The following is a 26,706-nucleotide window of genomic DNA, read 5'->3' as shown; positions in this document are numbered from 1 at the left end:
CTCTACCTGACGTTTCTCTCCAGGTGTGTACTGTGTCTAACTAACTCTACCTGACGTTTCTCTCCAGGTGTGTACTGTGTCTAACTAACTCTACCTGACGTTTCTCTCCAGGTGTGTACTGTGTCTAACTAACTCTACCTGACGTTTCTCTCCAGGTGTGTACTGTGTCTAACTAACTCTACCTGACGTTTCTCTCCAGGTGTGTACTGTGTCTAACTAACTCTACCTGACGTTTCTCTCCAGGTGTGTACTGTGTCTAACTAACTCTACCTGACGTTTCTCTCCAGGTGTGTACTGTGTCTAACTAACTCTACCTGACGTTTCTCTCCAGGTGTGTACTGTGTCTAACTAACTCTACCTGACGTTTCTCTCCAGGTGTGTACTGTGTCTAACTAACTCTACCTGACGTTTCTCTCCAGGTGTGTACTGTGTCTAACTAACTCTACCTGACGTTTCTCTCCAGGTGTGTACTGTGTCTAACTAACTCTACCTGACGTTTCTCTCCAGGTGTGTACTGTGTCTAACTAACTCTACCTGACGTTTCTCTCCAGGTGTGTACTGTGTCTAACTAACTCTACCTGACGTTTCTCTCCAGGTGTGTACTGTGTCTAACTAACTCTACCTGACGTTTCTCTCCAGGTGTGTACTGTGTCTAACTAACTCTACCTGACGTTTCTCTCCAGGTGTGTACTGTGTCTAACTAACTCTACCTGACGTTTCTCTCCAGGTGTGTACTGTGTCTAACTAACTCTACCTGACGTTTCTCTCCAGGTGTGTACTGTGTCTAACTAACTCTACCTGACGTTTCTCTCCAGGTGTGTACTGTGTCTAACTAACTCTACCTGACGTTTCTCTCCAGGTGTGTACTGTGTCTAACTAACTCTACCTGACGTTTCTCTCCAGGTGTGTACTGTGTCTAACTAACTCTACCTGACGTTTCTCTCCAGGTGTGTACTGTGTCTAACTAACTCTACCTGACGTTTCTCTCCAGGTGTGTACTGTGTCTAACTAACTCTACCTGACGTTTCTCTCCAGGTGTGTACTGTGTCTAACTAACTCTACCTGACGTTTCTCTCCAGGTGTGTACTGTGTCTAACTAACTCTACCTGACGTTTCTCTCCAGGTGTGTACTGTGTCTAACTAACTCTACCTGACGTTTCTCTCCAGGTGTGTACTGTGTCTAACTAACTCTACCTGACGTTTCTCTCCAGGTGTGTACTGTGTCTAACTAACTCTACCTGACGTTTCTCTCCAGGTGTGTACTGTGTCTAACTAACTCTACCTGACGTTTCTCTCCAGGTGTGTACTGTGTCTAACTAACTCTACCTGACGTTTCTCTCCAGGTGTGTACTGTGTCTAACTAACTCTACCTGACGTTTCTCTCCAGGTGTGTACTGTGTCTAACTAACTCTACCTGACGTTTCTCTCCAGGTGTGTACTGTGTCTAACTAACTCTACCTGACGTTTCTCTCCAGGTGTGTACTGTGTCTAACTCTACCTGACGTTTCTCTCCAGGTGTGTACTGTGTCTAACTAACTCTACCTGACGTTTCTCTCCAGGTGTGTACTGTGTCTAACTCTACCTGACGTTTCTCTCCAGGTGTGTACTGTGTCTACACTCTACCTGACGTTTCTCTCCAGGTGTGTACTGTGTCTAACTCTACCTGACGTTTCTCTCCAGGTGTGTACTGTGTCTAACTAACTCTACCTGACGTTTCTCTCCAGGTGTGTACTGTGTCTAACTAACTCTACCTGACGTTTCTCTCCAGGTGTGTACTGTGTCTAACTAACTCTACCTGACGTTTCTCTCCAGGTGTGTACTGTGTCTAACTAACTCTACCTGACGTTTCTCTCCAGGTGTGTACTGTGTCTAACTAACTCTACCTGACGTTTCTCTCCAGGTGTGTACTGTGTCTAACTAACTCTACCTGACGTTTCTCTCCAGGTGTGTACTGTGTCTAACTAACTCTACCTGACGTTTCTCTCCAGGTGTGTACTGTGTCTAACTAACTCTACCTGACGTTTCTCTCCAGGTGTGTACTGTGTCTAACTAACTCTACCTGACGTTTCTCTCCAGGTGTGTACTGTGTCTAACTAACTCTACCTGACGTTTCTCTCCAGGTGTGTACTGTGTCTAACTAACTCTACCTGACGTTTCTCTCCAGGTGTGTACTGTGTCTAACTAACTCTACCTGACGTTTCTCTCCAGGTGTGTACTGTGTCTAACTCTACCTGACGTTTCTCTCCAGGTGTGTACTGTGTCTAACTAACTCTACCTGACGTTTCTCTCCAGGTGTGTACTGTGTCTAACTAACTCTACCTGACGTTTCTCTCCAGGTGTGTACTGTGTCTAACTAACTCTACCTGACGTTTCTCTCCAGGTGTGTACTGTGTCTAACTAACTCTACCTGACGTTTCTCTCCAGGTGTGTACTGTGTCTAACTAACTCTACCTGACGTTTCTCTCCAGGTGTGTACTGTGTCTAACTAACTCTACCTGACGTTTCTCTCCAGGTGTGTACTGTGTCTAACTAACTCTACCTGACGTTTCTCTCCAGGTGTGTACTGTGTCTAACTAACTCTACCTGACGTTTCTCTCCAGGTGTGTACTGTGTCTAACTAACTCTACCTGACGTTTCTCTCCAGGTGTGTACTGTGTCTAACTAACTCTACCTGACGTTTCTCTCCAGGTGTGTACTGTGTCTAACTAACTCTACCTGACGTTTCTCTCCAGGTGTGTACTGTGTCTAACTCTACCTGACGTTTCTCTCCAGGTGTGTACTGTGTCTAACTCTACCTGACGTTTCTCTCCAGGTGTGTACTGTGTCTAACTAACTCTACCTGACGTTTCTCTCCAGGTGTGTACTGTGTCTAACTAACTCTACCTGACGTTTCTCTCCAGGTGTGTACTGTGTCTAACTAACTCTACCTGACGTTTCTCTCCAGGTGTGTACTGTGTCTAACTAACTCTACCTGACGTTTCTCTCCAGGTGTGTACTGTGTCTAACTAACTCTACCTGACGTTTCTCTCCAGGTGTGTACTGTGTCTAACTAACTCTACCTGACGTTTCTCTCCAGGTGTGTACTGTGTCTAACTAACTCTACCTGACGTTTCTCTCCAGGTGTGTACTGTGTCTAACTAACTCTACCTGACGTTTCTCTCCAGGTGTGTACTGTGTCTAACTAACTCTACCTGACGTTTCTCTCCAGGTGTGTACTGTGTCTAACTAACTCTACCTGACGTTTCTCTCCAGGTGTGTACTGTGTCTAACTAACTCTACCTGACGTTTCTCTCCAGGTGTGTACTGTGTCTAACTAACTCTACCTGACGTTTCTCTCCAGGTGTGTACTGTGTCTAACTAACTCTACCTGACGTTTCTCTCCAGGTGTGTACTGTGTCTAACTAACTCTACCTGACGTTTCTCTCCAGGTGTGTACTGTGTCTAACTAACTCTACCTGACGTTTCTCTCCAGGTGTGTACTGTGTCTAACTAACTCTACCTGACGTTTCTCTCCAGGTGTGTACTGTGTCTAACTAACTCTACCTGACGTTTCTCTCCAGGTGTGTACTGTGTCTAACTAACTCTACCTGACGTTTCTCTCCAGGTGTGTACTGTGTCTAACTAACTCTACCTGACGTTTCTCTCCAGGTGTGTACTGTGTCTAACTAACTCTACCTGACGTTTCTCTCCAGGTGTGTACTGTGTCTAACTAACTCTACCTGACGTTTCTCTCCAGGTGTGTACTGTGTCTAACTAACTCTACCTGACGTTTCTCTCCAGGTGTGTACTGTGTCTAACTAACTCTACCTGACGTTTCTCTCCAGGTGTGTACTGTGTCTAACTAACTCTACCTGACGTTTCTCTCCAGGTGTGTACTGTGTCTAACTAACTCTACCTGACGTTTCTCTCCAGGTGTGTACTGTGTCTAACTAACTCTACCTGACGTTTCTCTCCAGGTGTGTACTGTGTCTAACTAACTCTACCTGACGTTTCTCTCCAGGTGTGTACTGTGTCTAACTAACTCTACCTGACGTTTCTCTCCAGGTGTGTACTGTGTCTAACTAACTCTACCTGACGTTTCTCTCCAGGTGTGTACTGTGTCTAACTAACTCTACCTGACGTTTCTCTCCAGGTGTGTACTGTGTCTAACTAACTCTACCTGACGTTTCTCTCCAGGTGTGTACTGTGTCTAACTAACTCTACCTGACGTTTCTCTCCAGGTGTGTACTGTGTCTAACTAACTCTACCTGACGTTTCTCTCCAGGTGTGTACTGTGTCTAACTAACTCTACCTGACGTTTCTCTCCAGGTGTGTACTGTGTCTAACTAACTCTACCTGACGTTTCTCTCCAGGTGTGTACTGTGTCTAACTAACTCTACCTGACGTTTCTCTCCAGGTGTGTACTGTGTCTAACTAACTCTACCTGACGTTTCTCTCCAGGTGTGTACTGTGTCTAACTAACTCTACCTGACGTTTCTCTCCAGGTGTGTACTGTGTCTAACTCTACCTGACGTTTCTCTCCAGGTGTGTACTGTGTCTAACTAACTCTACCTGACGTTTCTCTCCAGGTGTGTACTGTGTCTAACTAACTCTACCTGACGTTTCTCTCCAGGTGTGTACTGTGTCTAACTACTCTACCTGACGTTTCTCTCCAGGTGTGTACTGTGTCTAACTAACTCTACCTGACGTTTCTCTCCAGGTGTGTACTGTGTCTAACTAACTCTACCTGACGTTTCTCTCCAGGTGTGTACTGTGTCTAACTCTCACCTGACGTTTCTCTCCAGGTGTGTACTGTGTCTAACTCTACCTGACGTTTCTCTCCAGGTGTGTACTGTGTCTAACTCTACCTGACGTTTCTCTCCAGGTGTGTACTGTGTCTAACTAACTCTACCTGACGTTTCTCTCCAGGTGTGTACTGTGTCTAACTAACTCTACCTGACGTTTCTCTCCAGGTGTGTACTGTGTCTAACTAACTCTACCTGACGTTTCTCTCCAGGTGTGTACTGTGTCTAACTAACTCTACCTGACGTTTCTCTCCAGGTGTGTACTGTGTCTAACTAACTCTACCTGACGTTTCTCTCCAGGTGTGTACTGTGTCTAACTACTCTACCTGACGTTTCTCTCCAGGTGTGTACTGTGTCTAACTCTACCTGACGTTTCTCTCCAGGTGTGTACTGTGTCTAACTAACTCTACCTGACGTTTCTCTCCAGGTGTGTACTGTGTCTAACTAACTCTACCTGACGTTTCTCTCCAGGTGTGTACTGTGTCTAACTAACTCTACCTGACGTTTCTCTCCAGGTGTGTACTGTGTCTAACTAACTCTACCTGACGTTTCTCTCCAGGTGTGTACTGTGTCTAACTAACTCTACCTGACGTTTCTCTCCAGGTGTGTACTGTGTCTAACTAACTCTACCTGACGTTTCTCTCCAGGTGTGTACTGTGTCTAACTAACTCTACCTGACGTTTCTCTCCAGGTGTGTACTGTGTCTAACTAACTCTACCTGACGTTTCTCTCCAGGTGTGTACTGTGTCTAACTAACTCTACCTGACGTTTCTCTCCAGGTGTGTACTGTGTCTAACTAACTCTACCTGACGTTTCTCTCCAGGTGTGTACTGTGTCTAACTAACTCTACCTGACGTTTCTCTCCAGGTGTGTACTGTGTCTAACTAACTCTACCTGACGTTTCTCTCCAGGTGTGTACTGTGTCTAACTAACTCTACCTGACGTTTCTCTCCAGGTGTGTACTGTGTCTAACTAACTCTACCTGACGTTTCTCTCCAGGTGTGTACTGTGTCTAACTAACTCTACCTGACGTTTCTCTCCAGGTGTGTACTGTGTCTAACTAACTCTACCTGACGTTTCTCTCCAGGTGTGTACTGTGTCTAACTAACTCTACCTGACGTTTCTCTCCAGGTGTGTACTGTGTCTAACTAACTCTACCTGACGTTTCTCTCCAGGTGTGTACTGTGTCTAACTAACTCTACCTGACGTTTCTCTCCAGGTGTGTACTGTGTCTAACTAACTCTACCTGACGTTTCTCTCCAGGTGTGTACTGTGTCTAACTAACTCTACCTGACGTTTCTCTCCAGGTGTGTACTGTGTCTAACTAACTCTACCTGACGTTTCTCTCCAGGTGTGTACTGTGTCTAACTAACTCTACCTGACGTTTCTCTCCAGGTGTGTACTGTGTCTAACTAACTCTACCTGACGTTTCTCTCCAGGTGTGTACTGTGTCTAACTAACTCTACCTGACGTTTCTCTCCAGGTGTGTACTGTGTCTAACTAACTCTACCTGACGTTTCTCTCCAGGTGTGTACTGTGTCTAACTAACTCTACCTGACGTTTCTCTCCAGGTGTGTACTGTGTCTAACTAACTCTACCTGACGTTTCTCTCCAGGTGTGTACTGTGTCTAACTAACTCTACCTGACGTTTCTCTCCAGGTGTGTACTGTGTCTAACTAACTCTACCTGACGTTTCTCTCCAGGTGTGTACTGTGTCTAACTAACTCTACCTGACGTTTCTCTCCAGGTGTGTACTGTGTCTAACTAACTCTACCTGACGTTTCTCTCCAGGTGTGTACTGTGTCTAACTAACTCTACCTGACGTTTCTCTCCAGGTGTGTACTGTGTCTAACTAACTCTACCTGACGTTTCTCTCCAGGTGTGTACTGTGTCTAACTAACTCTACCTGACGTTTCTCTCCAGGTGTGTACTGTGTCTAACTCTACCTGACGTTTCTCTCCAGGTGTGTACTGTGTCTAACTAACTCTACCTGACGTTTCTCTCCAGGTGTGTACTGTGTCTAACTAACTCTACCTGACGTTTCTCTCCAGGTGTGTACTGTGTCTAACTAACTCTACCTGACGTTTCTCTCCAGGTGTGTACTGTGTCTAACTAACTCTACCTGACGTTTCTCTCCAGGTGTGTACTGTGTCTAACTAACTCTACCTGACGTTTCTCTCCAGGTGTGTACTGTGTCTAACTAACTCTACCTGACGTTTCTCTCCAGGTGTGTACTGTGTCTAACTCTACCTGACGTTTCTCTCCAGGTGTGTACTGTGTCTAACTAACTCTACCTGACGTTTCTCTCCAGGTGTGTACTGTGTCTAACTAACTCTACCTGACGTTTCTCTCCAGGTGTGTACTGTGTCTAACTAACTCTACCTGACGTTTCTCTCCAGGTGTGTACTGTGTCTAACTAACTCTACCTGACGTTTCTCTCCAGGTGTGTACTGTGTCTAACTAACTCTACCTGACGTTTCTCTCCAGGTGTGTACTGTGTCTAACTAACTCTACCTGACGTTTCTCTCCAGGTGTGTACTGTGTCTAACTAACTCTACCTGACGTTTCTCTCCAGGTGTGTACTGTGTCTAACTAACTCTACCTGACGTTTCTCTCCAGGTGTGTACTGTGTCTAACTAACTCTACCTGACGTTTCTCTCCAGGTGTGTACTGTGTCTAACTAACTCTACCTGACGTTTCTCTCCAGGTGTGTACTGTGTCTAACTAACTCTACCTGACGTTTCTCTCCAGGTGTGTACTGTGTCTAACTAACTCTACCTGACGTTTCTCTCCAGGTGTGTACTGTGTCTAACTAACTCTACCTGACGTTTCTCTCCAGGTGTGTACTGTGTCTAACTAACTCTACCTGACGTTTCTCTCCAGGTGTGTACTGTGTCTAACTAACTCTACCTGACGTTTCTCTCCAGGTGTGTACTGTGTCTAACTAACTCTACCTGACGTTTCTCTCCAGGTGTGTACTGTGTCTAACTAACTCTACCTGACGTTTCTCTCCAGGTGTGTACTGTGTCTAACTAACTCTACCTGACGTTTCTCTCCAGGTGTGTACTGTGTCTAACTAACTCTACCTGACGTTTCTCTCCAGGTGTGTACTGTGTCTAACTAACTCTACCTGACGTTTCTCTCCAGGTGTGTACTGTGTCTAACTAACTCTACCTGACGTTTCTCTCCAGGTGTGTACTGTGTCTAACTAACTCTACCTGACGTTTCTCTCCAGGTGTGTACTGTGTCTAACTAACTCTACCTGACGTTTCTCTCCAGGTGTGTACTGTGTCTAACTAACTCTACCTGACGTTTCTCTCCAGGTGTGTACTGTGTCTAACTAACTCTACCTGACGTTTCTCTCCAGGTGTGTACTGTGTCTAACTCTACCTGACGTTTCTCTCCAGGTGTGTACTGTGTCTAACTCTACCTGACGTTTCTCTCCAGGTGTGTACTGTGTCTAACTAACTCTACCTGACGTTTCTCTCCAGGTGTGTACTGTGTCTAACTAACTCTACCTGACGTTTCTCTCCAGGTGTGTACTGTGTCTAACTAACTCTACCTGACGTTTCTCTCCAGGTGTGTACTGTGTCTAACTCTACCTGACGTTTCTCTCCAGGTGTGTACTGTGTCTAACTCTACCTGACGTTTCTCTCCAGGTGTGTACTGTGTCTAACTCTACCTGACGTTTCTCTCCAGGTGTGTACTGTGTCTAACTAACTCTACCTGACGTTTCTCTCCAGGTGTGTACTGTGTCTAACTAACTCTACCTGACGTTTCTCTCCAGGTGTGTACTGTGTCTAACTCTACCTGACGTTTCTCTCCAGGTGTGTACTGTGTCTAACTAACTCTACCTGACGTTTCTCTCCAGGTGTGTACTGTGTCTAACTCTACCTGACGTTTCTCTCCAGGTGTGTACTGTGTCTAACTCTACCTGACGTTTCTCTCCAGGTGTGTACTGTGTCTAACTCTACCTGACGTTTCTCTCCAGGTGTGTACTGTGTCTAACACTCTACCTGACGTTTCTCTCCAGGTGTGTACTGTGTCTAACTAACTCTACCTGACGTTTCTCTCCAGGTGTGTACTGTGTCTAACTAACTCTACCTGACGTTTCTCTCCAGGTGTGTACTGTGTCTAACTAACTCTACCTGACGTTTCTCTCCAGGTGTGTACTGTGTCTAACTAACTCTACCTGACGTTTCTCTCCAGGTGTGTACTGTGTCTAACTAACTCTACCTGACGTTTCTCTCCAGGTGTGTACTGTGTCTAACTCTACCTGACGTTTCTCTCCAGGTGTGTACTGTGTCTAACTCTACCTGACGTTTCTCTCCAGGTGTGTACTGTGTCTAACTAACTCTACCTGACGTTTCTCTCCAGGTGTGTACTGTGTCTAACTAACTCTACCTGACGTTTCTCTCCAGGTGTGTACTGTGTCTAACTAACTCTACCTGACGTTTCTCTCCAGGTGTGTACTGTGTCTAACTAACTCTACCTGACGTTTCTCTCCAGGTGTGTACTGTGTCTAACTAACTCTACCTGACGTTTCTCTCCAGGTGTGTACTGTGTCTAACTAACTCTACCTGACGTTTCTCTCCAGGTGTGTACTGTGTCTAACTAACTCTACCTGACGTTTCTCTCCAGGTGTGTACTGTGTCTAACTCTACCTGACGTTTCTCTCCAGGTGTGTACTGTGTCTAACTAACTCTACCTGACGTTTCTCTCCAGGTGTGTACTGTGTCTAACTAACTCTACCTGACGTTTCTCTCCAGGTGTGTACTGTGTCTAACTAACTCTACCTGACGTTTCTCTCCAGGTGTGTACTGTGTCAAACTAACTCTACCTGACGTTTCTCTCCAGGTGTGTACTGTGTCTAACTAACTCTACCTGACGTTTCTCTCCAGGTGTGTACTGTGTCTAACTAACTCTACCTGACGTTTCTCTCCAGGTGTGTACTGTGTCTAACTCTACCTGACGTTTCTCTCCAGGTGTGTACTGTGTCTAACTAACTCTACCTGACGTTTCTCTCCAGGTGTGTACTGTGTCTAACTAACTCTACCTGACGTTTCTCTCCAGGTGTGTACTGTGTCTAACTAACTCTACCTGACGTTTCTCTCCAGGTGTGTACTGTGTCTAACTAACTCTACCTGACGTTTCTCTCCAGGTGTGTACTGTGTCTAACTAACTCTACCTGACGTTTCTCTCCAGGTGTGTACTGTGTCTAACTAACTCTACCTGACGTTTCTCTCCAGGTGTGTACTGTGTCTAACTAACTCTACCTGACGTTTCTCTCCAGGTGTGTACTGTGTCTAACTAACTCTACCTGACGTTTCTCTCCAGGTGTGTACTGTGTCTAACTAACTCTACCTGACGTTTCTCTCCAGGTGTGTACTGTGTCTAACTCTACCTGACGTTTCTCTCCAGGTGTGTACTGTGTCTAACTAACTCTACCTGACGTTTCTCTCCAGGTGTGTACTGTGTCTAACTAACTCTACCTGACGTTTCTCTCCAGGTGTGTACTGTGTCTAACTCTACCTGACGTTTCTCTCCAGGTGTGTACTGTGTCTAACTCTACCTGACGTTTCTCTCCAGGTGTGTACTGTGTCTAACTAACTCTACCTGACGTTTCTCTCCAGGTGTGTACTGTGTCTAACTAACTCTACCTGACGTTTCTCTCCAGGTGTGTACTGTGTCTAACTAACTCTACCTGACGTTTCTCTCCAGGTGTGTACTGTGTCTAACTAACTCTACCTGACGTTTCTCTCCAGGTGTGTACTGTGTCTAACTAACTCTACCTGACGTTTCTCTCCAGGTGTGTACTGTGTCTAACTAACTCTACCTGACGTTTCTCTCCAGGTGTGTACTGTGTCTAACTAACTCTACCTGACGTTTCTCTCCAGGTGTGTACTGTGTCTAACTAACTCTACCTGACGTTTCTCTCCAGGTGTGTACTGTGTCTAACTAACTCTACCTGACGTTTCTCTCCAGGTGTGTACTGTGTCTAACTAACTCTACCTGACGTTTCTCTCCAGGTGTGTACTGTGTCTAACTAACTCTACCTGACGTTTCTCTCCAGGTGTGTACTGTGTCTAACTAACTCTACCTGACGTTTCTCTCCAGGTGTGTACTGTGTCTAACTCTACCTGACGTTTCTCTCCAGGTGTGTACTGTGTCTAACTAACTCTACCTGACGTTTCTCTCCAGGTGTTTACTGTGTCTAACTCTACCTGACGTTTCTCTCCAGGTGTGTACTGTGTCTAACTAACTCTACCTGACATTTCTCTCCAGGTGTGTACTGTGTCTAACTCTACCTGACGTTTCTCTCCAGGTGTGTACTGTGTCTAACTCTACCTGACGTTTCTCTCCAGGTGTGTACTGTGTCTAACTAACTCTACCTGACGTTTCTCTCCAGGTGTGTACTGTGTCTAACTAACTCTACCTGACGTTTCTCTCCAGGTGTGTACTGTGTCTAACTAACTCTACCTGACGTTTCTCTCCAGGTGTGTACTGTGTCTAACTCTACCTGACGTTTCTCTCCAGGTGTGTACTGTGTCTAACTCTACCTGACGTTTCTCTCCAGGTGTGTACTGTGTATAACTAACTCTACCTGACGTTTCTCTCCAGGTGTGTACTGTGTCTAACTAACTCTACCTGACGTTTCTCTCCAGGTGTGTACTGTGTCTAACTAACTCTACCTGACGTTTCTCTCCAGGTGTGTACTGTGTCTAACTCTACCTGACGTTTCTCTCCAGGTGTGTACTGTGTCTAACTAACTCTACCTGACGTTTCTCTCCAGGTGTGTACTGTGTCTAACTAACTCTACCTGACGTTTCTCTCCAGGTGTGTACTGTGTCTAACTATCTCTACCTGACGTTTCTCTCCAGGTGTGTACTGTGTCTAACTAACTCTACCTGACGTTTCTCTCCAGGTGTGTACTGTGTCTAACTCTACCTGACGTTTCTCTCCAGGTGTGTACTGTGTCTAACTAACTCTACCTGACGTTTCTCTCCAGGTGTGTACTGTGTCTAACTAACTCTACCTGACGTTTCTCTCCAGGTGTGTACTGTGTCTAACTAACTCTACCTGACGTTTCTCTCCAGGTGTGTACTGTGTCTAACTATCTCTACCTGACGTTTCTCTCCAGGTGTGTACTGTGTCTAACTAACTCTACCTGACGTTTCTCTCCAGGTGTGTACTGTGTCTAACTCTACCTGACGTTTCTCTCCAGGTGTGTACTGTGTCTAACTAACTCTACCTGACGTTTCTCTCCAGGTGTGTACTGTGTCTAACTAACTCTACCTGACGTTTCTCTCCAGGTGTGTACTGTGTCTAACTCTACCTGACGTTTCTCTCCAGGTGTGTACTCTGTCTAACTAACTCTACCTGACGTTTCTCTCCAGGTGTGTACTCTGTCTAACTAACTCTACCTGACGTTTCTCTCCAGGTGTGTACTGTGTCTAACTAACTCTACCTGACGTTTCTCTCCAGGTGTGTACTGTGTCTAACTAACTCTACCTGACGTTTCTCTCCAGGTGTGTACTGTGTCTAACTAACTCTACCTGACGTTTCTCTCCAGGTGTGTACTGTGTCTAACTAACTCTACCTGACATTTCTCTCCAGGTGTGTCGTCCGTACGATCCAGTCCGTGTCACCGTGGTTACATAGCTTTGGGGGCGGGGACTCTGAGACTGAGGGCGGGGTTATTCTGTGTGTTTCCTTATTTGGATGTGCGGACGTTGCTGCTCGCCGCTGAGGTGTGCTCTGATTGGGAGTTTGTGGCACGGCACCCAGCCGTCTGGACACGGGTACGACTGGAGAACGCCAGAGTCTCCGCAAAGGTAACGCGCCTTCATCATCATCATCATCATCATCATTATTGATGTCATTGATGTCATTGATGTCATTGATAATCATTGATAATATTGATGTCATTGATATTATTGATGTCATTGATAATATTGATATCATTGATAATATTGATATTATTGATGTCATTGATATTATTGATAATATTGATATTATTGATATCATTGCAGTGAAGTTGCGGTCATGTTTTGGTCTATTTCTGTTCTGTTTTAGTTCATAGTTGTGTTTCCCTCCTGTTCTCACGGTGTGGTTGTAGTTAATGTATGGGAATGTTATGTTATTTTATGGTTGTGTTTCAGTTCTTAGTGACCATGTTTCAGGTGTGTACTCAGACCCACTTAGTGTTCTGGTCGTGTTATGGTTAAGCCATGGTCTTATGGTTTTGTGGTTCTGTTATGGTTGAGCCAGGATTGTGTTGTGGTTGTGTTGTGGTTAATCCGTGGTTGTGTTGTGGTTAATCCGTGGTTGTGTTGTGGTTAATCCGTGGTTGTGTTGTGGTTAATCCATGGTTGTGTTGTGGTTAATCCGTGGTTGTGTTGTGGTTAATCCATGGTTGTGTTGTGGTTAATCCATGGTTGTGTTGTGGTTAATCCATGGTTGTGTTGTGGTTGTGTTGTGGTTGTGTTGTGGTTAATCCATGGTTGTGTTGTGGTTAATCCGTGGTTGTGTTGTGGTTAATCCGTGGTTGTGTTGTGGTTAATCCGTGGTTGTGTTGTGGTTAATCCGTGGTTGTGTTGTGGTTAATCCGTGGTTGTGTTGTGGTTAATCCATGGTTGTGTTGTGGGTGTGTTGTGGTTGTTGTGGTTAATCCATGATTGTGTTGTAGTTGTGTTGTGGTTAATCCATGGTTGTGTTGTAGTTGTGTTGTGGTTAATCCATGGTTGTGTGGTGGTTGTGTGGTGGTTGTGTTGTAGTTGTGTTGTGGTTAATCCATGGTTGTGTGGTGGTTGTGTTTCAGTTCCTAGTGACCATGTCTCAGTGGTGTACTCAGACCCATTCCCTGGTGCTCCAGAACCTCAAACCACGACCGCGGCGCCGAGATGAACGCAGAGAGGACTACGACAAGACCACACGGTAACCATACACTACTGGACCACACAGCTAACCATACACTACTGGACCACACAGCTAACCATACACTACTGGACCACACTGCTAACCATACACTACTGGACCACACAGCTAACCATACACTACTGGACCACACAGCTAACCATACACTACTGGACCACACAGCTAACCATACACTACTGGACCACACAGCTAACCATACACTACTGGACCACACAGCTAACCATACACTACTGGACCACACTGCTAACCATACACTACTGGACCACACAGCTAACCATACACTACTGGACCACACAGCTAAACATACACTACTGGACCACACAGCTAACCATACACTACTGGACCACACAGCTAACCATACACTACTGGACCACACAGCTAACCATACACTACTGGACCACACAGCTAAACATACACTACTGGACCACACAGCTAACCATACACTACTGGACCGCACAGCTAACCATACACTACTGGACCACACAGCTAACCATACACTACTGGACCACACAGCTAACCATACACTACTGGACCACACAGCTAACCATACACTACTGGACCACACAGCTAACCATACACTACTGGACCGCACGGCTAACCATACACTACTGGACCACACAGCTAACCATACACTACTGGACCACACAGCTAACCATACACTACTGGACCACACAGCTAAACATACACTACTGGACCACACAGCTAACCATACACTACTGGACCACACAGCTAACCATACACTACTGGACCACACAGCTAACCATACACTACTGGACCACACAGCTAACCATACACTACTGGACCACACAGCTAACCATACACTACTGGACCACACAGCTAAACATACACTACTGGACCACACAGCTAACCATACACTACTGGACCACACAGCTAACCATACACTACTGGACCACACAGCTAACCATACACTACTGGACCACACAGCTAACTATACACTACTGGACCACACAGCTAACCATACACTACTGGACCACACAGCTAAACATACACTACTGGACCACACAGCTAACCATACACTACTGGACCACACAGCTAACCATACACTACTGGACCACACAGCTAACCATACACTACTGGACCACACAGCTAACCATACACTACTGGACCACACAGCTAACCAAACACTACTGGACCACACAGCTAAACATACACTACTGGACCACACAGCTAACCATACACTACTGGACCACACAGCTAACCATACACTACTGGACCACACAGCTAACCATACACTACTGGACCACACAGCTAACCATACACTACTGGACCACACAGCTAACCATACACTACTGGACCACACAGCTAACCATACACTACTGGACCACACTGCTAACCATACACTACTGGACCACACAGCTAACCATACACTACTGGACCACACAGCTAACCATACACTACTGGACCACACAGCTAACCATACACTACTGGACCACACAGCTAACCATACACTACTGGACCACACAGCTAACCATACACTACTGGACCACACAGCTAACCATACACTACTGGACCACACAGCTAACCATACACTACTGGACCGCACAGCTAATCATACACTACTGGACCACACAGCTAAACATACACTACTGGACCACACAGCTAACCATACACTACTGGACCACACAGCTAACCATACACTACTGGACCACACAGCTAACCATACACTACTGGACCACACAACAAACTGGACCACACAGCTAACCATACACTACTGGACCACACAGCTAAACATACACTACTGGACCACACAGCTAACCATACACTACTGGACCACACAGCTAAACATACACTACTGGACCACACAACAAACTGGACCACACAGCTAACCATACACTACTGGACCACACAGCTAAACATACACTACTGGACCACACAGCTAACCATACACTACTGGACCACACAGCTAAACATACACTACTGGACCACACAACAAACTGGACCACACAGCTAACCATACACTACTGGACCACACAGCTAAACATACACTACTGGACCACACGGCTAACCATACACTACTGGACCACACAGCTAAACATACACTACTGGACCACACAGCTAACCATACACTACTGGACCACACAGCTAACCATACACTACTGGACCACACAGCTAACCATACACTACTGGACCACACAGCTAACCATACACTACTGGACCACACAGCTAACCATACACTACTGGACCACACAGCTAACCATACACTACTGGACCACACAGCTAACCATACACTACTGGACCACACAGCTAACCATACACTACTGGACCACACAGCTAACCATACACTACTGGACCACACAGCTAACCATACACTACTGGACCACACAGCTAAGCAAACACTACTGGACCACACAGCTAACCATACACTACTGGACCACACAGCTAACCATACACTACTGGACCACACAGCTAACCATACACTACTGGACCGCACAGCTAACCATACACTACTGGACCACACAGCTAACCATACACTACTGGACCACACAGCTAACCATACACTACTGGACCACACAGCTAACCATACACTACTGGACCGCACAGCTAAACATACACTACTGGACCACACAGCTAACCATACACTACTGGACCACACAGCTAACCATACACTACTGGACCACACAGCTAACCATACACTACTGGACCACACAGCTAACCAAACACTACTGGACCACACACCTAAACATACACTGCTGGACCACACAGCTAACCATACACTACTGGACCACACAGCTAACCATACACTACTGGACCACACAGCTAACCATACACTACTGGACCACACAGCTAACCATACACTACTGGACCACACAGCTAACCATACACTACTGGACCACACAGCTAACCATACACTACTGGACCACACAGCTAACCATACACTACTGGACCACACAGCTAACCATACACTACTGGACCACACAGCTAACCATACACTACTGGACCACACAGCTAAACATACACTACTGGACCACACAGCTAACCATACACTACTGGACCACACAGCTAACCATACACTACTGGACCACACAGCTAACCATACACTACTGGACCACACAGCTAACCATACACTACTGGACCACACAGCTAACCATACACTACTGGACTACACAGCTAACCATACACTACTGGACCACACAGCTAACCATACACTACTGGACCACACAGCTAACCCTACACTACTGGACCACACAGCTAACCATACACTACTGGACCACACAGCTAACCATACACTACTGGACCACACAGCTAACCATACACTACTGGACCACACAGCTAACCATACACTACTGGACCACACAGCTAACCATACACTACTGGACCACACAGCTAAACATACACTACTGGACCACACAGCTAAACATACACTACTGGACCACACAGCTAACCATACACTACTGGACCACACAGCTAACCATACACTACTGGACCACACAGCTAACCATACACTACTGGACCACACAGCTAAACATACACTACTGGACCACACAGCTAACCATACACTACTGGACCACACAGCTAACCATACACTACTGGACCACACAGCTAACCATACACTACTGGACCACACAGCTAACCATACACTACTGGACCACACAGCTAACCATACACTACTGGACCACACAGCTAACCATACACTACTGGACCACACTGCTAACCATACACTACTGGACCACACAGCTAACCATACACTACTGGACCACACAGCTAACCATTACCTACTGGACCACACAGCTAACCATACACTACTGGACCACACAGCTAACCATAAACTACTGGACCACACAGCTAACCATACACTACTGGACCACACAGCTAACCATACACTACTGGACCACACAGCTAACCATACACTACTGGACCACACAGCTAACCATACACTACTGGACCACACAGCTAACCATACACTACTGGACCACACAGCTAACCATACACTACTGGACCACACAGCTAACCATACACTACTGGACCGCACAGCTAACCATACACTACTGGACCACACAGCTAACCATACACTACTGGACCACACAGCTAACCATACACTACTGGACCACACAGCTAACCATACACTACTGGACCACACAACTAACCATACACTACTGGACCACACAGCTAACCATACACTACTGGACCACACAGCTAACCATACACTACTGGACCACACAGCTACTGGACCACACAGCTAACCATACACTACTGGACCACACAGCTAACCATACACTACTGGACCGCACAGCTAACCATACACTAATGGACCACACAGCTAATCATACACTACTGGACCACACAGCTAAACATACACTACTGGACCACACAGCTAACCATACACTACTGGACCACACAGCTAACCATACACTACTGGACCACACAGCTAACCATACACTACTGGACCACACAGCTAAACATACACTACTGGACCGCACGGCTAACCATACACTACTGGACCACACAGCTAACCATACACTACTGGACCACACAGCTAAACATACACTACTGGACCACACAACAAACTGGACCACACAGCTAACCATACACTACTGGACCACACAGCTAAACATACACTACTGGACCACACAGCTAACCATACGCTACTGGACCACACAGCTAAACATACACTACTGGACCACACAACAAACTGGACCACACAGCTAACCATACACTACTGGACCACACAGCTAAACATACACTACTGGACCACACAGCTAACCATACACTACTGGACCACACAGCTAAACATTCACTACTGGACCACACAACAAACTGGACCACATAGCTAACCATACACTACTGGACCACACAGCTAAACATACACTACTGGACCACACAGCTAACCATACACTACTGGACCACACAGCTAAACATACACTACTGGACCACACAGCTAACCATACACTACTGGACCACACAGCTAACCATACACTACTGGACCACACAGCTAACCATACACTACTGGACCACACAGCTAACCATACACTACTGGACCACACAGCTAACCATACACTACTGGACCACACAGCTAACCATACACTACTGGACCACACAGCTAACCATACACTACTGGACCACACAGCTAACCATACACTACTGGACCACACAGCTAACCATACACTACTGGACCACACAGCTAACCATACACTACTGGACCACACAGCTAACCATACACTACTGGACCACACAGCTAACCATACACTACTGGACCACACAGCTAACCATACACTACTGGACCACACTGCTAACCATACACTACTGGACCACACAGCTAACCATACACTACTGGACCACACAGCTAACCATTACCTACTGGACCACACAGCTAACCATACACTACTGGACCACACAGCTAACCATAAACTACTGGACCACACAGCTAACCATACACTACTGGACCACACAGCTAACCATACACTACTGGACCACACAGCTAACCATACACTACTGGACCACACAGCTAACCATACACTACTGGACCACACAGCTAACCATACACTACTGGACCACACAGCTAACCATACACTACTGGACCGCACAGCTAACCATACACTACTGGACCACACAGCTAACCATACACTACTGGACCACACAGCTAACCATACACTACTGGACCACACAGCTAACCATACACTACTGGACCACACAACTAACCATACACTACTGGACCACACAGCTAACCATACACTACTGGACCACACAGCTAACCATACACTACTGGACCACACAGCTACTGGACCACACAGCTAACCATACACTACTGGACCACACAGCTAACCATACACTACTGGACCGCACAGCTAACCATACACTAATGGACCACACAGCTAATCATACACTACTGGACCACACAGCTAAACATACACTACTGGACCACACAGCTAACCATACACTACTGGACCACACAGCTAACCATACACTACTGGACCACACAGCTAACCATACACTACTGGACCACACAGCTAAACATACACTACTGGACCGCACGGCTAACCATACACTACTGGACCACACAGCTAACCATACACTACTGGACCACACAGCTAAACATACACTACTGGACCACACAACAAACTGGACCACACAGCTAACCATACACTACTGGACCACACAGCTAAACATACACTACTGGACCACACAGCTAACCATACGCTACTGGACCACACAGCTAAACATACACTACTGGACCACACAACAAACTGGACCACACAGCTAACCATACACTACTGGACCACACAGCTAAACATACACTACTGGACCACACAGCTAACCATACACTACTGGACCACACAGCTAAACATTCACTACTGGACCACACAACAAACTGGACCACATAGCTAACCATACACTACTGGACCACACAGCTAAACATACACTACTGGACCACACAGCTAACCATACACTACTGGACCACACAGCTAAACATACACTACTGGACCACACAGCTAACCATACACTACTGGACCACACAGCTAACCATACACTACTGGACCACACAGCTAACCATACACTACTGGACCACACAGCTAACCATACACTACTGGACCACACAGCTAACCATACACTACTGGACCACACAGCTAACCATACACTACTGGACCACACAGCTAACCATACACTACTGGACCACACAGCTAACCATACACTACTGGACCACACAGCTAACCAAACACTACTGGACCACACAGCTAACCATACACTACTGGACCACACAGCTAACCATACACTACTGGACCACACAGCTAACCATACACTACTGGACCGCACAGCTAACCATACACTACTGGACCACACAGCTAACCATACACTACTGGACCACACAGATAAACATACACTACTGGACCACACAACAAACTGGACCACACAGCTAACCATACACTACTGGACCACACAGCTAAACATACACTACTGGACCACACAACAAACTGGACCACACAGCTAACCATACACTACTGGACCACACAGCTAACCATACACTACTGGACCACACAGCTAAACATTCACTACTGGACCACACAACAAACTGGACCACATAGCTAACCATACACTACTGGACCACACAGCTAAACATACACTACTGGACCACACAGCTAACCATACACTACTGGACCACACAGCTAAACATACACTACTGGACCACACAGCTAACCATACACTACTGGACCACACAGCTAACCATACACTACTGGACTACACAGCTAACCATACACTACTGGACCACACAGCTAAACATACACTACTGGACCACACAGCTAACCATACACTACTGGACCACACAGCTAACCATACACTACTGGACCACACAGCTAACCATACACTACTGGACCACACAGCTAACCATACACTACTGGACCACACAACTAACCATACACTACTGGACCACACAGCTAACCATACACTACTGGACCACACAGCTAACCATACACTACTGGACCACACAGCTACTGGACCACACAGCTAACCATACACTACTGGACCACACAGCTAACCATACACTACTGGACCGCACAGCTAACCATACACTAATGGACCACACAGCTAATCATACACTACTGGACCACACAGCTAAACATACACTACTGGACCACACAGCTAACCATACACTACTGGACCACACAGCTAACCATACACTACTGGACCACACAGCTAACCATACACTACTGGACCACACAGCTAAACATACACTACTGGACCGCACGGCTAACCATACACTACTGGACCACACAGCTAACCATACACTACTGGACCACACAGCTAAACATACACTACTGGACCACACAACAAACTGGACCACACAGCTAACCATACACTACTGGACCACACAGCTAAACATACACTACTGGACCACACAGCTAACCATACGCTACTGGACCACACAGCTAAACATACACTACTGGACCACACAACAAACTGGACCACACAGCTAACCATACACTACTGGACCACACAGCTAAACATACACTACTGGACCACACAGCTAACCATACACTACTGGACCACACAGCTAAACATTCACTACTGGACCACACAACAAACTGGACCACATAGCTAACCATACACTACTGGACCACACAGCTAAACATACACTACTGGACCACACAGCTAACCATACACTACTGGACCACACAGCTAAACATACACTACTGGACCACACAGCTAACCATACACTACTGGACCACACAGCTAACCATACACTACTGGACCACACAGCTAACCATACACTACTGGACCACACAGCTAACCATACACTACTGGACCACACAGCTAACCAAACACTACTGGACCACACAGCTAACCATACACTACTGGACCACACAGCTAACCATACACTACTGGACCACACAGCTAACCATACACTACTGGACCGCACAGCTAACCATACACTACTGGACCACACAGCTAACCATACACTACTGGACCACACAGCTAAACATACACTACTGGACCACACAACAAACTGGACCACACAGCTAACCATACACTACTGGACCACACAGCTAAACATACACTACTGGACCACACAACAAACTGGACCACACAGCTAACCATACACTACTGGACCACACAGCTAACCATACACTACTGGACCACACAGCTAAACATTCACTACTGGACCACACAACAAACTGGACCACATAGCTAACCATACACTACTGGACCACACAGCTAAACATACACTACTGGACCACACAGCTAACCATACACTACTGGACCACACAGCTAAACATACACTACTGGACCACACAGCTAACCATACACTACTGGACCACACAGCTAACCATACACTACTGGACTACACAGCTAACCATACACTACTGGACCACACAGCTAAACATACACTACTGGACCACACAGCTAACCATACACTACTGGACCACACAGCTAACCATACACTACTGGACCACACAGCTAACCATACACTACTGGACCACACAGCTAACCATACACTACTGGACCACACAGCTAACCATACACTACTGGACCACACAGCTAACCATACACTACTGGACCACACAGCTAACCATACACTACTGGACCACACAGCTAACCATACACTACTGGACCACACAGCTAACCAAACACTACTGGACCACACAGCTAACCATACACTACTGGACCACACAGCTAACCATACACTACTGGACCACACAGCTAACCATACACTACTGGACCGCACAGCTAACCATACACTACTGGACCACACAGCTAACCATACACTACTGGACCACACAGCTAAACATACACTACTGGACCACACAACAAACTGGACCACACAGCTAACCATACACTACTGGACCACACAGCTAACCATACACTACTGGACCACACAGCTAACCATACACTACTGGACCGCACAGCTAACCATACACTACTGGACCACACAGCTAACCATACACTACTGGACCACACAGCTAAACATACACTACTGGACCAGACAACAAACTGGACCACACAGCTAACCATACACTACTGGACCACACAGCTAAACATACACTACTGGACCACACAGCTAACCATACACTACTGGACCACACAGCTAACCATACACTACTGGACCACACAGCTAACCATACACTACTGGACCACACAGCTAAACATACACTACTGGACCACACAGCTAACCATACACTACTGGACCACACAGCTAACCATACACTACTGGACCACACAGCTAACCATACACTACTGGACCACACAGCTAACCAAACACTACTGGACCACACAGCTAAACATACACTACTGGACCACACAGCTAACCATACACTACTGGACCACACAGCTAACCATACACTACTGGACCACACAGCTAACCATACACTACTGGACCACACAGCTAACCATACACTACTGGACCACACAGCTAACCATACACTACTGGACCACACAGCTAACCATACACTACTGGACCACACAGCTAACCATACACTACTGGACCACACAGCTAACCATACACTACTGGACCACACAGCTAACCATACACTACTGGACCACACAGCTAAACATACACTACTGGACCACACAGCTAACCATACACTACTGGACCACACAGCTAACCATACACTACTGGACCACACAGCTAACCATACACTACTGGACCACACAGCTATCCATACACTACTGGACCACACAGCTAACCATACACTACTGGACCACACAGCTAACCATACACTACTGGACCACACAGCTAACCATACACTACTGGACCACACAGCTAACCATACACTACTGGACCACACAGCTAACCATACACTACTGGACCACACAGCTAAACATACACTACTGGACCACACAGCTAAACATACACTACTGGACCACACAGCTAACCATACACTACTGGACCACACAGCTAACCATACACTACTGGACCACACAGCTAACCATACACTACTGGACCACACAGCTAAACATACACTACTGGACCACACAGCTAAACATACACTACTGGACCGCACTGTGAAATTGCATTAGGAGCCTGCTAGCCTACTGTAGCGCCCCCTATCCTTAAGGAGCTATAACAGGCTAGCCTACAGCCGCCTATCCTTAAGGAGCTATAACAGGCTAGCCTACAGCCCCCTATCCTTAAGGAGCTATAACAGGCTAGCCTACAGCTGTAGCGCCCCCTGTCCTTAAGGAGCTATAACAGGCTAGCCTACAGCGCCCCCTATCCTTAAGGAGCTATAACAGGCTAGCCTACACCTGTAGCGCCCCCTATCCTTAAGGAGCTATAATTGGCTAGCCTACAGCCCCCTATCCTTAAGGAGCTATAAGAGGCTGGCCTACAGCGCCCCCTATCCTCAAGGAGCTATAACAGGCTAGCCTACAGCTGTAGCGCCCCCTATCCTTAAGGAGCTATAATTGGCTAGCCTACAGCCCCCTATCCTTAAGGAGCTATAATTGGCTAGCCTACAGCTGTAGCGCCCCCTATCCTTAAGGAGCTATAATTGGCTAGCCTACAGCGCCCCCTATCCTTAAGGAGCTATAAGAGGCTAGCCTACAGCTGTAGCGCCCCCTATCCTTAAGGAGCTATAATTGGCTAGCCTACAGCGCCCCCTATCCTTAAGGAGCTATAACAGGCTAGCCTACAGCTGTAGCGCCCCCTATCCTTAAGGAGCTATGAGGCTAGCCTACAGCCCCCTATCCTTAAGGAGCTATAACAGGCTAGCCTACAGCGCCCCCTATCCTTAAGGAGCTATAACAGGCTAGCCTACAGCGCCCCCTATCCTTAAGGAGCTATAAGATGCTAGCCTACAGCAACAGGGTGAGTGTCTCTCCAGGGGCTGTCTGGAGGGAGGTGTGGAGGCGATGCTGAGGTCAGCAGGAAGCTGTCTAATGGTGCTCAGAGTGTCTCACTGTCCTCACATCCTGACTGACCGCTCCCTGTGGCTGGCCAGCTGCTACTGTAGGAACCTACAACACCTCACATACAGGTAAACTACAACACCGCACATACAGGTAAACTACAACACCTCACATACAGGTAACCTACAACACCTCACATACAGGTAAACTACAACACCTCACATACAGGTAACCTACAACACCTCACATACAGGTAAACTACAACACCTCACATACAGGTAAACTACAACACCTCACATACAGGTAAACTACAACACCTCACATACAGGTAAACTACAACACCTCACATACAGGTAACCTACAACACCTCACATACAGGTAAACTACAACACCTCACATACAGGTAAACTACAACACCTCACATACAGGTAAACTACAACACCTCACATACAGGTAACCTACAACACCTCACATACAGGTAACCTACAACACCTCACATACAGGTAACCTACAACACCTCACATACAGGTAAACTACAACACCTCACATACAGGTAACCTACAACACCTCACATACAGGTAAACTACAACACCTCACATACAGGTAACCTACAACACCTCACATACAGGTAAACTACAACACCTCACATACAGGTAAACTACAACACCTCACATACAGGTAACCTACAACACCTCACATACAGGTAACCTACAACACCTCACATACAGGTAAACTACAACACCTCACATACAGGTAAACTACAACACCTCACATACAGGTAAACTACAACACCTCACATACAGGTAACCTACAACACCTCACATACAGGTAACCTACAACACCTCACATACAGGTAACCTACAACACCTCACATACAGGTAACCTACAACACCTCACATACAGGTAACCTACAACACCTCACATACAGGTAACCTACAACACCTCACATACAGGTAAACTACAACACCTCACATACAGGTAACCTACAACACCTCACATACAGGTAAACTACAACACCTCACATACAGGTAAACTACAACACCTCACATACAGGTAACCTACAACACCTCACATACAGGTAACCTACAACACCTCACATACAGGTAAACTACAACACCTCACATACAGGTAACCTACAACACCTCACATACAGGTAAACTACAACACCTCACATACAGGTAAACTACAACACCTCACATACAGGTAACCTACAACACCTCACATACAGGTAAACTACAACACCTCACATACAGGTAACCTACAACACCTCACATACAGGTAACCTACAACACCTCACATACAGGTAACCTACAACACCTCACATACAGGTAACCTACAACACCTCACATACAGGTAAACTACAACACCTCACATACAGGTAACCTACAACACCTCACATACAGGTAACCTACAACACCTCACATACAGGTAACCTACAACACCTCACATACAGGTAAACTACAACACCTCACATACAGGTAAACTACAACACCTCACATACAGGTAAACTACAACACCTCACATACAGGTAAACTACAACACCTCACATACAGGTAAACTACAACACCTCACATACAGGTAAACTACAACACCTCACATACAGGTAACCTACAACACCTCACATACAGGTAAACTACAACACCTCACATACAGGTAAACTACAACACCTCACATACAGGTA

The 26,706-nt window shown here is 46.4% G+C and overlaps 2 protein-coding genes across 2 annotated transcripts in view; both read left to right on the top strand.

Annotated features, from left to right (window-relative positions):
* Nucleotides 1-13,521, top strand: part of LOC145879980 (F-box only protein 41) — a 52,496-nt gene extending 38,975 nt beyond the window's left edge. Inside the window, exons 6-7 of the mRNA XM_082977263.1 lie at nt 12,402-12,619; nt 13,507-13,521. Coding sequence (XP_082833389.1) covers nt 12,402-12,619; nt 13,507-13,521 — 233 coding nt within the window. The remainder of the gene's footprint in view (nt 1-12,401; nt 12,620-13,506) is intronic.
* The window catches only part of LOC106592140 (F-box only protein 41), a 32,914-nt gene continuing 18,540 nt past the window's right edge, over nt 12,333-26,706 (top strand). The window contains exons 1-3 of the mRNA XM_082977302.1: nt 12,333-12,619; nt 13,606-13,721; nt 25,001-25,153. Coding sequence (XP_082833428.1) covers nt 13,618-13,721; nt 25,001-25,153 — 257 coding nt within the window. The 5' untranslated portion in view covers nt 12,333-12,619; nt 13,606-13,617. The remainder of the gene's footprint in view (nt 12,620-13,605; nt 13,722-25,000; nt 25,154-26,706) is intronic.

The sequence above is a fragment of the Salmo salar genome, chromosome 07 (assembly GCF_965601325.2).
Source record: "Salmo salar chromosome 07, fSalSal1, whole genome shotgun sequence".
Classification (NCBI taxonomy): domain Eukaryota; kingdom Metazoa; phylum Chordata; class Actinopteri; order Salmoniformes; family Salmonidae; genus Salmo; species Salmo salar.
This window is presented reverse-complemented; position numbering and strand designations above follow the sequence as displayed.